The following is a 12,503-nucleotide window of genomic DNA, read 5'->3' as shown; positions in this document are numbered from 1 at the left end:
GAGTAAAAAGCTTTGGATTGGATTGGCATTTGTAGTTTGCTTTTCTATTTTCTGCGGTGGGAATCTATGCAAATAACGAGTCCGGAAAGGAATTGAGACATAGTAGTCGGATATATGTGGCTGTTATTTTGGTTTTGTAGTGAGACAAAGAAACCAGTGGTTTAATTCTTGAAATTGAACTGAAACTTCCCACACCAACTTCAAGCAAGTGCGGCACCGAAACTTCCCCTCACCCAAAGCTGTTATTAAAAAAATATTGGGTTATAAGCTAATTTAAGATTATGTACATATGTTTTGGAATAATTATCAATAAGTGTGGCGACAAAGCTGAATTCCAGTTTTTATAAGAAAAAGTAGTTTGTGTTTGCAAAGGGTATATGCACATGGATCGTGGGGATTCGGAAGTTGCAATTGGAATGGATGATGCTTCCTCATGTGTGCTATACCACATGCACTTGTGTTTTACATTTGGAAAAAGATCTCTAGGTTCCACCCCCTCATTTCACCTATACTATATATAGATTGTTTTCATGCCAGTTGAGGTGCAATTTGAGAGAGAGACACACACAAGCAGAGGAAAATCTATGTTTCTGTTTCACTATTTTAAGAAAGTATCAGATTAACATTTATTACTACAAATACATTATCAGGAGGTCCTCTCTCCGTTTGGTTTTTAGCTCCTGTCTCATTGAATCCGTACACCATTTATTTGTATCAATCACATTGCTTTTCTGTTCAAGATTCTTGCATTAATCGGAGGTAATATATTGTAAAGATCCCATCTTTTTTTTGTTAAAATTCGTTTTCCGTTCTCTCTGTTTAAAGAGCATATTGTTTTGGGGTTATGGAATCCATGATCATGCATTTCCTTCTTTATTGTATTGTCCATGTTGTAATCGCTTCACATATTATATGTTCAATGCGCATTTCATTTATTCGTTCTCGCCAATAAAAATTGATAGCCCTAAAAGGAATTGTCTAAGATGTTGATCATATTCTCTGCAGTCTGCTCTACGATACATATATATATCCCGTTGGTTCTGAGAGGAATGGGAGTGACTTTTTCGTGCCAATTTGCCGATTTTGACGATTTGGATGCTCAGTTAAAGTGTGTCTTATTTAGCGGCAAGGTTAGCCCGGATGCAAAAGCTATTGAATTTGAGACCATTGATTGTGGAAAGATGATCCTTGAGGGGCCTCTTAGCATTGTAGGAAGGGACTTGGACCCTGTAGTCTCTCCTGAGGAGCATATGATGCCTCAAGCTCTGCCCAAATCTGATGATCTTAGACATGAAGCAGCCTTAAGGTTGCAGAAGACGTACAAAAGTTTTAGGACTCGAAGGCAGCTTGCTGACTGTGCAGTCATAGCCGAGCAAAGATGGTACCAATCTGCAGTAATGGTTATGTGTTTGTTCTGTTCTGTTCTAAGTTTTATTCTTCGGTCTTGTCCAGGTGGAAGCTGTTAGATTTTGCTGAGCTCAAACGTACTTCTGTGTCCTTCTTTGATATTGAGAAACCAGAAACCGCTGTTCAGCGTTGGTCTAGAGCAACAACCAGAGCTGCAAAGGTGTGTAAGAGCATAGGAATGATTCTTTACTTCCATTGGTTATTGGATTTTTAAGTTCAACTTCTTCATTAGGTAGGGAAAGGTCTGTCAAAGGATGAGAAGGCGCGTAAACTTGCCTTGCAGCATTGGCTCGAGGCTGTAAGTTTGCAAATTGTTCTTTCTCCTCGATTTACTAATGGACTTACCTCTAACAATACTCATCTCCACTCTCGTACGTAGATTGACCCTAGACATCGATATGGTCACAACCTGCAATTCTATTACATTCGTTGGCTCCAATGTGAGAGCAGGCAGCCATTCTTTTACTGGTAAGGCAAAGATTTGCATGCCTCTTAAATCTCAATGATTTAAGAATTGTGATGATTGAAGTTTGATTTGCAGGCTAGATGTTGGAGAAGGTTGGAATGTGAATGTAGAGAGATGCCCTAGAGCGAAACTTCAACAGCAATGCATAAAGTATCTTGGGCCGGTAAGATCTATCAGAGATTCGTACGAATATGTAATGGAAGCTTGAGTGATCCTTGGTGGTTGCAGGCAGAGAGAAGCTCGTACGAAGTGATGATATCGGATGGGAAGTTTGTGTACAAGGAGAGCGGGAAGCTTCTAGACACCAAGGAAGCAGGGGAAGATGTGAAATGGATCTTTGTTCTAAGCGCGTTGAAGGTGCTATACGTGGGGCAGAAGAGAAAAGGCGGGTTTCAACATTCCAGTTTCTTGGCTGGTGGAGCTACACTATCAGCTGGACGTTTGGTTGTACAAAACGGTATCCTCAAGGTAAAATGTGTGTTCTTATCACGTTTTATTTATTTATCTTCCCTGCCAAACAGCGTTAATACTGACTGACTGACTTACTGATACTGATACATAGGCGGTTTGGCCTTACAGTGGACACTATCTCCCAACAGAAGAAAATTTTGAGGCACTAATGACATTTCTTTTGGTACACAATGTTGATCTCAGTGGTGTGCAGGTCAGATTACATATATGTATATGGGAACATCAGCTGTTATGATTGTAAGCAAATTGATTAACTTTTTTGGTGCAGAAAGCTCCTGATAATGAAGACGAAGCAGCTGGTATTCCGCTTCGTAGAAATAAATCGGCACCTGCAGAGGTGGGCAAGCAGGATAACGAGATTATGAATATATCAAGGTGGTCTCGGAGACTACAGTCCAAAATCAGTCTGCTTAATATTCAGACAAGGACAGAGGAATTCTTCTCTCCAAGATATGTGGAGAGCCCGACGGATGGATACGAGACAGCAGATGACTCTCTATCAGACTCAGACTCAGACTCAGATACGGAGTTCCTGATCTCAAAGGAGAATCTGTTCAAAGAGGAAAAAGAGGAAGAGAAGGTGGTCTCAGAAGAGAAGATAATGAAGAGAATAAACTCGCATAAAGGGATAAGATCATATGAACTGGCACAGAGCCTGTGCTGCAAATGGACAACGGGAGCAGGTCCTCGGATAGGATGCGTGAGGGATTATCCGGTGGAGCTGCAGCTGCGTGCGCTCCAGGAGGTCTGCTTCTCTCCCACTCCCAGACACACTCTCCCTCGCATTACCACTCCAACAGACCTAAAGCTTTAACCTATTCTACTTTGCCAACATCTCATTACAAGTGTAAACCGGTTTAACAGTAGTGAAATCAAGATTTTTGATTCATGTTTTATGTATATTACATAGATGAGAACAATCTACATATATTTGTCACCTGTTTTTTACCAATCAAATCTCAACTTATTTACAGTTAAAAAAGGTGCATGGTGTGGCCGAACAACATACATACATTCTGCAAACGAAACAGCTTCCTCTCTTCTACAAACAACATTGCATACTCCCACTGGATGGATGCTCTTCTCTCTGTCTCATAGAATTGCAACTTCTCTGGCTAGATAAAAGGAAATAAAGCATACTCCGCATAAAACAGATTCCATATGAACCGGTAAAAATTAGAGATCGCTTCCTGCAAGATTCAACTATTTGAATTAACTTGTCATAATTGGTAAAATATGTAGAGTTCATGATGCTTAAAAGATGCTACATTTCTCTTATTAACTTAATCAAGAGTCAAGACATATAAATTATTGCTCAAGTTTTTTCAGAAACTCCCATGTTGATGGAAAACCCACCTTGGTTTGCTTAAATCATGTCATTCCAAACAGTATATAAACAGAAAATAACACATTAGTTAGAATTACCTTAGTATAGTTCGCCCTTTCCAGTACCCAAGCCTGCAATACACAACAATTTCAAATAATTAAAATAATGACTTACACTTAATCATCTCAAGATTTTGGAATTTATGCCTTGCAATGTTGCAGAAGAATTAGCTGAAATCATAATTAGTCGCGCCTCTAGAGTGGAGAAGATTAATTATTTGAAAAGGTATTAATGGCTCCATTCTGGAGTTACAGCTTTGCATAGCAGTGTGGGAACTTTTCTATTTGCAGATGGAACTGAAGCTCCATAACGCAATTTGTTAACCAGGGGAGGATATATGTTCAGATTTGCCATAGTAGTGTTTTTTTTTTTTGTAGAGGAAATATGTCATGCTAGAGTAACAAAAATCATAAAATGAGCTGATCTAAAGAGCAGACTAATTCAGGGATCGTGCATAAAGGCATACACCAAAAAAAACATACCTGGAAAAGTAAACATACGGCCAACGTAGCATGTGTAGGTATCATCAAGCTTCTCTTAAAGGCCTGCAGTATGTTATCATCAAGTGTTATAATTTGACTCGTTTCTCATTTAGTATATGATAGCTGTGAACCTACCTGAGGCAAGTAAACTGCTGCTGCTACAGAACCAATGTAATTTATCAACAGGAGCCCAGATCCAAGCAATGCAATATTTCTCACGCCAAGCTTTGTTGCCAAAGTATCAATCTGAAATCTATCAATTTATACTGAAATGTGAGATTTTAGTCATCGGACAAGCCTCTTATATCAGAAAGGACTTAATCTGGAAATTTAAAGCAAGAATAGGAAAAACCATTAGTCTATTACCACCAACAAAAGTTGGTTTAGGACTTACTTGCGATCACCTTCAACATCTGGAAGATCTTTAGTTATTGCAATAACAAGAGCAAATAATGTTACAAATGAGGTGATGAAGGCAACTGGATAGCTGCAGATGGAAATTCGTCATGAAACTTCAATCAGGAAAGCAAGCAGAGAAGCATAATTGGGAATTGGCATAAAAATCTATTTTAAAATGTATTGAGGATTTCAGTTTTTTTACCTACTGTCACTTTTGATCTATGTGCAGATGAAAGTGAGTAAGAAATTGATCAACAATTTACCTCCATTCAAATGTCAGGCCAAGGGCAGCTCTTGTGGCATAGTAGACACCGTAGTTGAGGAGGAATCCTCGAACCTGCAAAACAGTTCTATGCACATTAATGTCTACGAAATACTAAGATAAAACCTACTATCGAATTTAAGTATGTTAGTTTGGCTGAACTATTTGGTTTACTCAACAAGTTCCCTTGGACCTTGCAGGAAATCACATAGTACAAGGAGAAACCAGAATTAGGATTCAATCGTAGCTACAGCTTCACTAATTATAGGGTGCTTCTTACCAAAATTTCCATCCTGTTGGTGCTCTGAGGGAGTATAGTTCATGTTTCTGATAGTAGTATCATTTATTTCAAGACCCTTATTTTATGTTACATATGTTTCAAAACCAATTACACCCCAATTTCTTTCTGGGTTGTTGTGTCAACGACACCTTCTGCCAACCATGTAAATGGCTAGTAGAAACACAGAGAGAGCATTGACAAGAACAAGAGATCATAAATCTAGAAGCTATAGTCCAGTTAAGTTTAAAAAAAAAGTAGCTGGCATTGAGTAAAATCATACCGTAGCTATTATAAGAAATGCCACAACAGGAAATCTCTTCATCCGAAGTGGGGGCACAGAATAGATGGTTCCAAGGAAAAGACCAAGACAATAAAGTTTAGTAATGAAAGGACCAAAGTTGAGCCCAACTAATGCAACACCAGCAGCAGCAAGCAACAACACTAAAATCCATGCTGACTGTTCTGAGAGATCTCCTGCAGCTATAGGCAAGTAAGGTTTGTTCACCCTGCAAAAGAGAGTGTAATGTGTAAGGCAAACGAAAATCAATATCTGTTTAAAAAATGCAAGCATTCAAACAAAAGTAAAAGTTCGTTTTCAACCCTTACTTGTCAATACCAACATCATATATCTGATTTATGCCGACTATAAAACCATTTCCGCAAATGAGTGCTAGAAGGCCGGATAATGCTTTCAACAATAATGACCACCTTATCAGATTTGGGTTCTCGATTAAAGCTCTGGTTACTAAAGAACTGGAAAAGAAAAGACACAAGTTGAGCAGATTAAACCTTAAGTTGAAGATGTTAAGGGAAAAGAATGGCGATGAATTTCTCACAAAGATCCTAAGGTAGTTCCACGTATTGTATGGGGTCTTAGAAATCTCCAAAATGCATCCCTGAATTGGAGGACTTTATTCAGCTGTGGACCAGTTCCCGCTGCATCAACTTTAGAGCAGGCCTGAGAAATTAAACTTTCATGTGAACTCCATCACTAACTACTTTCACTTTGACCATTTAAATTAACATGAGCTACATATATCTTTTCCCTTTTTAATCTCGAACAGAGGATATATAGTTTGAACTAAAAAAACTCAATCAGCAATTACCAGGAGCAGTTCTGAAATGACACACTATATCTAAAAGTGACTTGGAAATTTTCATATCCTTTGACAAATCAAAATGATGAGCCTTCAGCATTATGTGAAGCTTAAGTTTAGTGTTAATACTAGTTTCAGTCTGAAACAATAGGGATGTGACTGAGCTTGTTAATCAAACTAAGCATTGATGCATTTTGACCAGGCAACAAAGTTGAAATTGAAGAAGCATTGGCATTCAAGTTGGAATTTTGAATATGAGAAAAGGGAAAAGAAAATAAAAAGGTAGAATGAAACATACCAAGATGAAATGGCGGCGGCGGATTGCGGCGGAGGGGAATTTGAGAGAGGAGTTGGAGAAGTGGAGGTAGGAAGGGGCAGTGGTGGAAGCAGGAAGCTTGAGTCTGCAGCCAGGATTGGATAAGGGGGCAATCTTGAGAGCGGAGCAACATGGAATTGAGAGCTCCATCTCCGTCAGTCACGACAGCGCTGCCGAAATTCTCTCTATAACAGATTTGTGGTCGCGACGGTCATTTCCTTCTACCTCAATTGGTCATTGGTCTTGGACTAGTGGAAGAAGCCCAACTTCTAATTCCTAAAAAATAATAGTTTGGGCTTTTGTGGAAGCCCATCTCCCAACAACACAAACAAATATTGGCATCTTGGTTAGGCTATAATTTGTACTCCACGTGGCTTTGATATCTAACCATATAGAGTAAGTACTAAAAGGAAATTAATACATAGTTTTACAATGTCATTTTTACACTTACCGAGTTGCAACAATCTCTACTAATTTAGCTGAACAAAGAGCTGTCTGTATACACCAGGCCTTTCTCAAGCTGTATATAGTTATATCCTCTATAACTATAGTTTTTCCAATGGGAAAATTAAAATAAGGAAATGACGAATAGAAGCGTGAGAGTCCAAAAAAGCATTAAGTAATGACGAATGAGAAGGTTTGGAAGAAGAAAGAAATAGTGTGTGCTTACGCATATGAATGGCGACTCCTCCTTGTAAAATATTCTTCCAACCCAATAATGGGAGTATATTACTATGTTTCACAAGTCAAAAGTAGTCGAATACTGCCAAATGAGCTCTTTTTGAGATAGAAAGGGACAACTAACCTGAATTAGCATCCTCATTCCTCTAGATGCTCATTTCCCATTAAACCCACTATATATTTATTACAACGAAAATCAATATGAGAATCAAGAACATATCTTCCACAATTAATGTGTAATTAAGAAAAGAAAAGATCTATACTTATATAAATTGATTGTATTTTTGGTATAAAGATGTGTTCTATAAATAGTTGATGTAGTAAAGGCAGAAGATCCCTTTTTGTTACTATGGTCACCAAAAAAGAGCATCTGCTTTTCATACTCAAATCAAACTAATTGAGCATGCAGCAGTAGCATAGTACTAATAAATTATTAGTGTAATTTTTGTTGTTGGTTTGTAAGTATGAATAGTAATTAGTCGTCTAGTTTTGCTCCAAGTGGCAAGCTCTGGTGCATCGGGACTAGAAGACAAACATACCCAGCCAAACAACAAATAACCAACTACCCCTCTAAGAAATTGTAAAAACAATTCTTCTTTGTTGACCCCACACAACATCTTTTATATTACCATTCCTCTCCTAACGTTGTTGCTGTACAAGTAAAACGTATGTCGCCTTCATCTACTAATTAAAATAGCTATAAATAGGTGCTACACAAACATGTGGTGGCATAAACTAAGTCCTTAACCTTGTCAATTCCAATGGAAATTAAGTTCCAACAGCAGGAGAAAGTGAAGCTCCCCCCAACCAAAACCACCAAAATGAAAGCAGGCAGCCGCAACAAATTCATCGGAGTTAGGCAGAGGCCTTCGGGGAGATGGGTGGCAGAGATCAAAGACACAACGCAGAAGATAAGAATGTGGCTGGGAACCTTCGAGAGCGCTGAAGAAGCTGCTCGTGCCTACGACGAGGCCGCCTGCCTCCTCCGTGGCTCCAACACTCGCACCAATTTCGTCACTCAGGTTTCCTCAAACTCCCCTCTCGCCTCCCGCATCAGCATGCTTCTCAACAACAACAAAATCAATAGCGCAAATGCAAATCCAAAACCAAAAAAGAAGCACCAGCAGCCTCAGCCAGCGTCTAGTCAAGCCGTGGAATCATCGACGAGCACCAGTCCCTTGTTTGACGATGATGTCTATAAGCCTGATTTGGTTCAATTAGTCGATGATGATGCAGCGGGGGGATGGAGTTTTGGAGGAGGTTTTCTGTTGCCTCAGGCTCAGGAGATGATGATGATGTTAGAGCTGCCCGATGAGAATTCGGAGCTGTTCGAATTCGAGCGCATCAAAGTTGAGAGGCAGATTTCAGCTTCGCTTTATGCTATAAATGGTATTCACGACTATATGGAGACTGTCTACGATCCAACCGATGCTTTCTGGGATCTTCCTCCTCTATCTAATCTAAATCTCCCTTCTTAACCTCATTATTTCCTCAAGTCTTAACTTATTTTTCTCTATCAACAAACCACATTATTCAATCTGTGATGCCGATTGCAATTTCAGAGATACTCTGTAACTTCTTTTGTGCTCTACTGATAAAAGGCAGAGAGCTGGAACTATATCTGCTCCGCCTAATATATAAATATATGGAGTTTACACCAATTCCATGTAATACATTGTAATTCGATTTTGCAGCATTACCATCATTGAAGAAGCCAATAAATAATCAGACAATGGATCTAGGTTGTTGGGAACGTTCTCTCAATGGGACGTTAAGGAAGTGTATGTTAAAAACAAAATAAGTATTTGACTTATACATGAAAATCCAAATCATGTGGATTAGTTGAACATCAACATTGAAACCCTATCACCTCTCTCTTAGTTTTTAGGAGAGCCAGATTCTCAAGCAGAAGCATTCTTCCAGTATGAGTGGGGCAATTCCTATCCTCTCAACCTTGTGTTCCGATATGAGGAGTTGTCACGTAGTGAAGCATCGTGGGGCTTGTATTCCATCACGTAGCTGTGGGGAAGCTTTAGATGCCGCTTGATCGAGTCCCTCAGAGCCATCACAGCCTGGTTGTACCAAAAAAGAAAACATGTTCATCATACAAGGAAAGATAAGGATTATGTGAATACGTTTGTATTACAAGAAAAGCACCCAACCTGATGGTCAGATGCATTGCGGTTCCAAACGCTCAATATATCCTCATTAAAACGGATACTCAGTACTGCACCACAAATATTATCGCCATAATCAAGTTGATCTCCTACCAACGCTAGAACCTGGAGGTCAATAGCTATGCAACAATTAGTAGGTAGCGTTTAAGATTAAAAATCATGAATATTATAAGTAGCTTACATAATTAAATAAGATACATGCACCAACACACACACACATAAAAAAAACAATCCACCAAGTAACCGCAAGACCAGACTAATATACTACTTAGCTCCGATAGATGATATCTGATCAGAAAGTACTATATTATCAAAGCCAACTGAACATAGACAGGGACACCAGAAAGGTTCCTCAAATGACAGCTCTGAAAGTTGTTTTAAATTACACCTTGGGTGTGTGGACTGCTATAGGTGGAAGTTAAGATTAAGATATTTACTCCAGCAGGAAAAAGAGGATCATTTTTATAGGGAAGTTAGTTTCCATACCAGGTCCTCCCAGAAACGGCCTGACACAGCCTTTTTAAGTCGGATAATCCATTTCCCACCATTGCGGTTAGCAAAATCCTGATAAAAGAATATAAATTTGAGAGATTACAATCCATGAAAATAAAAGAAGCAAAAATTAAAAAGCTACTGGAACAACCCTATGTACCTCCCATAGCGGACGGATACCGTCCTTGAATAGATGCAAATCCGTTGGGCTTGGCAAAGTTGAAGGGCGGGATAGGTGACAGTAGCATACCCAAAAGGCTTCAACCTGAACCAGTCATGATGGATTTGAGAATACGAACTTTAGTTGAGGTGAAGCTCAAAGCTTAACTGCCTCCAAAAATCATTCATGCACAAAAGAAGAACTTACCGTACTGAAATCCGCTATCTTCTTAATATTATCCTCGTATGATGTTTGAGTTCTGACTCCAGGAGTTCGACGAGTGTACCAAAATACAAATTTGTTCTGAAGATGATATATCTTGCATATATCAGAACCAGGAAAGTGGATTTGTAGCAATACATTAGCAATAGTTTATTCATTGCACAACATCCATTTAGCTAGCTCCGGTCTCAAGGAATAATGTACTGTCAATGAAAAACATATAACCATTCTTCGATCGAACAGATTCTGGAATGGTCTATACTAATAATCCACTGGTGGTAATCTAAACTGATTATAATTTAAAATCCATCATTCTCATTGAAACCAATTCTTAAATTATTGAAATGGATTTTTAAACCCATCTAATTTTAATTGTATTTACTATTTATTCGGAATCCTTCATTCCATACAGCTTAGAAGAAGATTGCAAACTAAAATCACACTATAGGAAGATGAAAGGGTTTTAAAATTGGAGAATTACATAGTAATAGTGAAGAAGACACTAATCTAATCCAGCCTCATTTAGAATCGAATGAAATGAGACATGACTATGTAGATATAAGATTTAATCACTGTACCACTGGCTCACTACCTATGTCATGATTTTCAAACTGGAAACTTTCAAACATGATTATAGGTCAAAATGTATAAGTAACCGAATCAATCATGTTTTGTTGATTGGATCTTATAGCATTGTCACCCCAAAGGGTGCAAATCAAGATAAAGTATTGGCTCAGTTAATCAAATCGAAATAACATTAGTAATTGATTGTGCAAGGCATCCCCGATTGATTTAGGGGAAATGGTCCACGAACACAATAGACCAAAAACTAAAATGAAATAAGTGAAAATAAAGTAAGAGGGTAAAGAACATCTTTCAATACAATGGTGAATTTATCGATTAGCAACAAGCGCTGGCCACGAGAAAGATTAGTGCTTGAATAGCATAACAGGAAACGCGGAATGTTGCAGTAAGAAAATAAAGTTGAAGTAAAACTGAGAAAAAAGGGGGGAAACGAACTCTGAGGGGATGCAGACCGGCCTTGAGATCGAGGACTAGGCGTTCTCTATCTTCGTCGGAGGATGCCTGGTTGTTATTGTTGGCGTCGTTTTCGTTTTTCACCGATACCGATTCCATTTGCAATCCCTAACCCTCCCTCTCGGAAAAAGCTAAGTCGGAAATACTCTTATCTACAGTCGTTGAATGAGGAAACAAGAAAGGTGCGTATCTGTCGTAACTTAATCTGTATGCTTTAATATCTGGTAATTGGGCTTATTTGTTGACCCATTTAGCTGGGCTGAAACCATACCACCAGATTTAAAAATGGAATAGGCCCATATTTTTTCCTTATTGCTTCTAAAATTAATCGAAATATAACAATAATGTATATGATATTTTTTTACTATCATAATTTAGTTTGATTATTCAATTACCCTGAGTTAATTGATTCCCTATTTATTTTGCAAAAACGTTTACCCTAAAATCATCTTCTCATCTTCTTTCTATAGCTTCTCTATGCAAAAACGTATAGATTCATATGCAACAAAATTTTCTGCTCGATTTTTCATTCTACTTTACTTTCTAATTCACATAATCATGCGAGTAAGCTCTCCCCTCCTTCTCTCGCTCTTTCTAAGTATGCTTGTATATATATACGTGCGAGGGTGTGTTTGTGTGTGAAGTAGAGCATAGATAAAATTCTTAAATTTGGTGTGTCTGCAAAATGGTGTTCATAAGTGAGACACTTTTTTTAATAAGATAAAATAATGGAGTATAGGAAAAAGATTGAGAATATTTTGTCCAAAACCGTGATTAGCGTGAATTTTATGCATTTCATTTATATTGATAATACTGTAGTTTAGAGTAGGGTTGGCAAAATGGATCTCGGGTATGAGATACCGATACCCGATATAAAGAGCTCATACCCGATACCCGATATAAAGAGATAGAGATCACATTTGTTATAGTATTGCATAAAAAAATTCTCATATTTTTTTGTTTCCTTTGTTGCTAAATATGGAGGATGGTGAGAATAATATATTTTCCGATTTCCAAAATTTCTATCCTTCCCAAAATTCAGAAATATACAACAACGATAAGGGTGTTGGCCTATGAGACTTGCACAACGAATATTTGAGAATGAGCGCACAACTTATTTGCAAATCTCTCATCAAGTTCATTGAAGATGCAATTTCTAACTTCAA

General features: G+C 38.2%; 4 protein-coding genes across 4 annotated transcripts; 2 read left to right on the top strand and 2 right to left on the bottom strand.

The window, feature by feature from the left end:
- The first annotated feature begins 992 nt into the window (after window positions 1-992).
- Window positions 993-3,174, top strand: LOC121798677 (IQ domain-containing protein IQM6-like). Its single transcript, XM_042197798.1, has 8 exons — window positions 993-1,381; window positions 1,453-1,567; window positions 1,640-1,705; window positions 1,787-1,875; window positions 1,949-2,036; window positions 2,102-2,341; window positions 2,436-2,537; window positions 2,613-3,174. The coding sequence occupies exons 1-8, from the start codon at window positions 1,050-1,052 to the stop codon at window positions 3,156-3,158; spliced, it is 1,578 nt and encodes a 525-aa protein (XP_042053732.1). The 5' UTR covers window positions 993-1,049; the 3' UTR covers window positions 3,159-3,174.
- Window positions 3,175-3,200: 26 nt separating this feature from the next.
- On the bottom strand, window positions 3,201-6,798 carry LOC121798679 (homogentisate solanesyltransferase, chloroplastic-like). The gene is made up of 10 exons (XM_042197801.1): window positions 6,550-6,798; window positions 5,991-6,112; window positions 5,761-5,907; window positions 5,435-5,660; window positions 4,876-4,949; window positions 4,608-4,700; window positions 4,349-4,466; window positions 4,214-4,276; window positions 3,770-3,802; window positions 3,201-3,534 (listed from the first exon to the last, which is right to left on the bottom strand). The coding sequence occupies exons 1-10, from the start codon at window positions 6,715-6,717 to the stop codon at window positions 3,460-3,462; spliced, it is 1,119 nt and encodes a 372-aa protein (XP_042053735.1). The 5' UTR covers window positions 6,718-6,798; the 3' UTR covers window positions 3,201-3,459.
- Window positions 6,799-7,952: 1,154 nt separating this feature from the next.
- Window positions 7,953-8,974, top strand: LOC121801373 (ethylene-responsive transcription factor ERN1-like). Its single transcript, XM_042200852.1, has one exon. It carries the CDS (start codon window positions 8,010-8,012, stop codon window positions 8,724-8,726), a length of 717 nt encoding a protein of 238 aa, XP_042056786.1. The 5' UTR covers window positions 7,953-8,009; the 3' UTR covers window positions 8,727-8,974.
- Window positions 8,975-8,987: 13 nt separating this feature from the next.
- Window positions 8,988-11,518, bottom strand: LOC121800300 (eukaryotic translation initiation factor NCBP-like). Its single transcript, XM_042199877.1, has 6 exons — window positions 11,320-11,518; window positions 10,285-10,380; window positions 10,078-10,182; window positions 9,912-9,989; window positions 9,411-9,530; window positions 8,988-9,320 (listed from the first exon to the last, which is right to left on the bottom strand). The coding sequence occupies exons 1-6, from the start codon at window positions 11,434-11,436 to the stop codon at window positions 9,189-9,191; spliced, it is 648 nt and encodes a 215-aa protein (XP_042055811.1). The 5' UTR covers window positions 11,437-11,518; the 3' UTR covers window positions 8,988-9,188.
- Window positions 11,519-12,503: the final 985 nt, after the last annotated feature.

This window comes from Salvia splendens, chromosome 4 (assembly GCF_004379255.2).
Source record: "Salvia splendens isolate huo1 chromosome 4, SspV2, whole genome shotgun sequence".
NCBI classification, from domain to species: Eukaryota; Viridiplantae; Streptophyta; class Magnoliopsida; order Lamiales; family Lamiaceae; genus Salvia; species Salvia splendens.
This window is presented reverse-complemented; position numbering and strand designations above follow the sequence as displayed.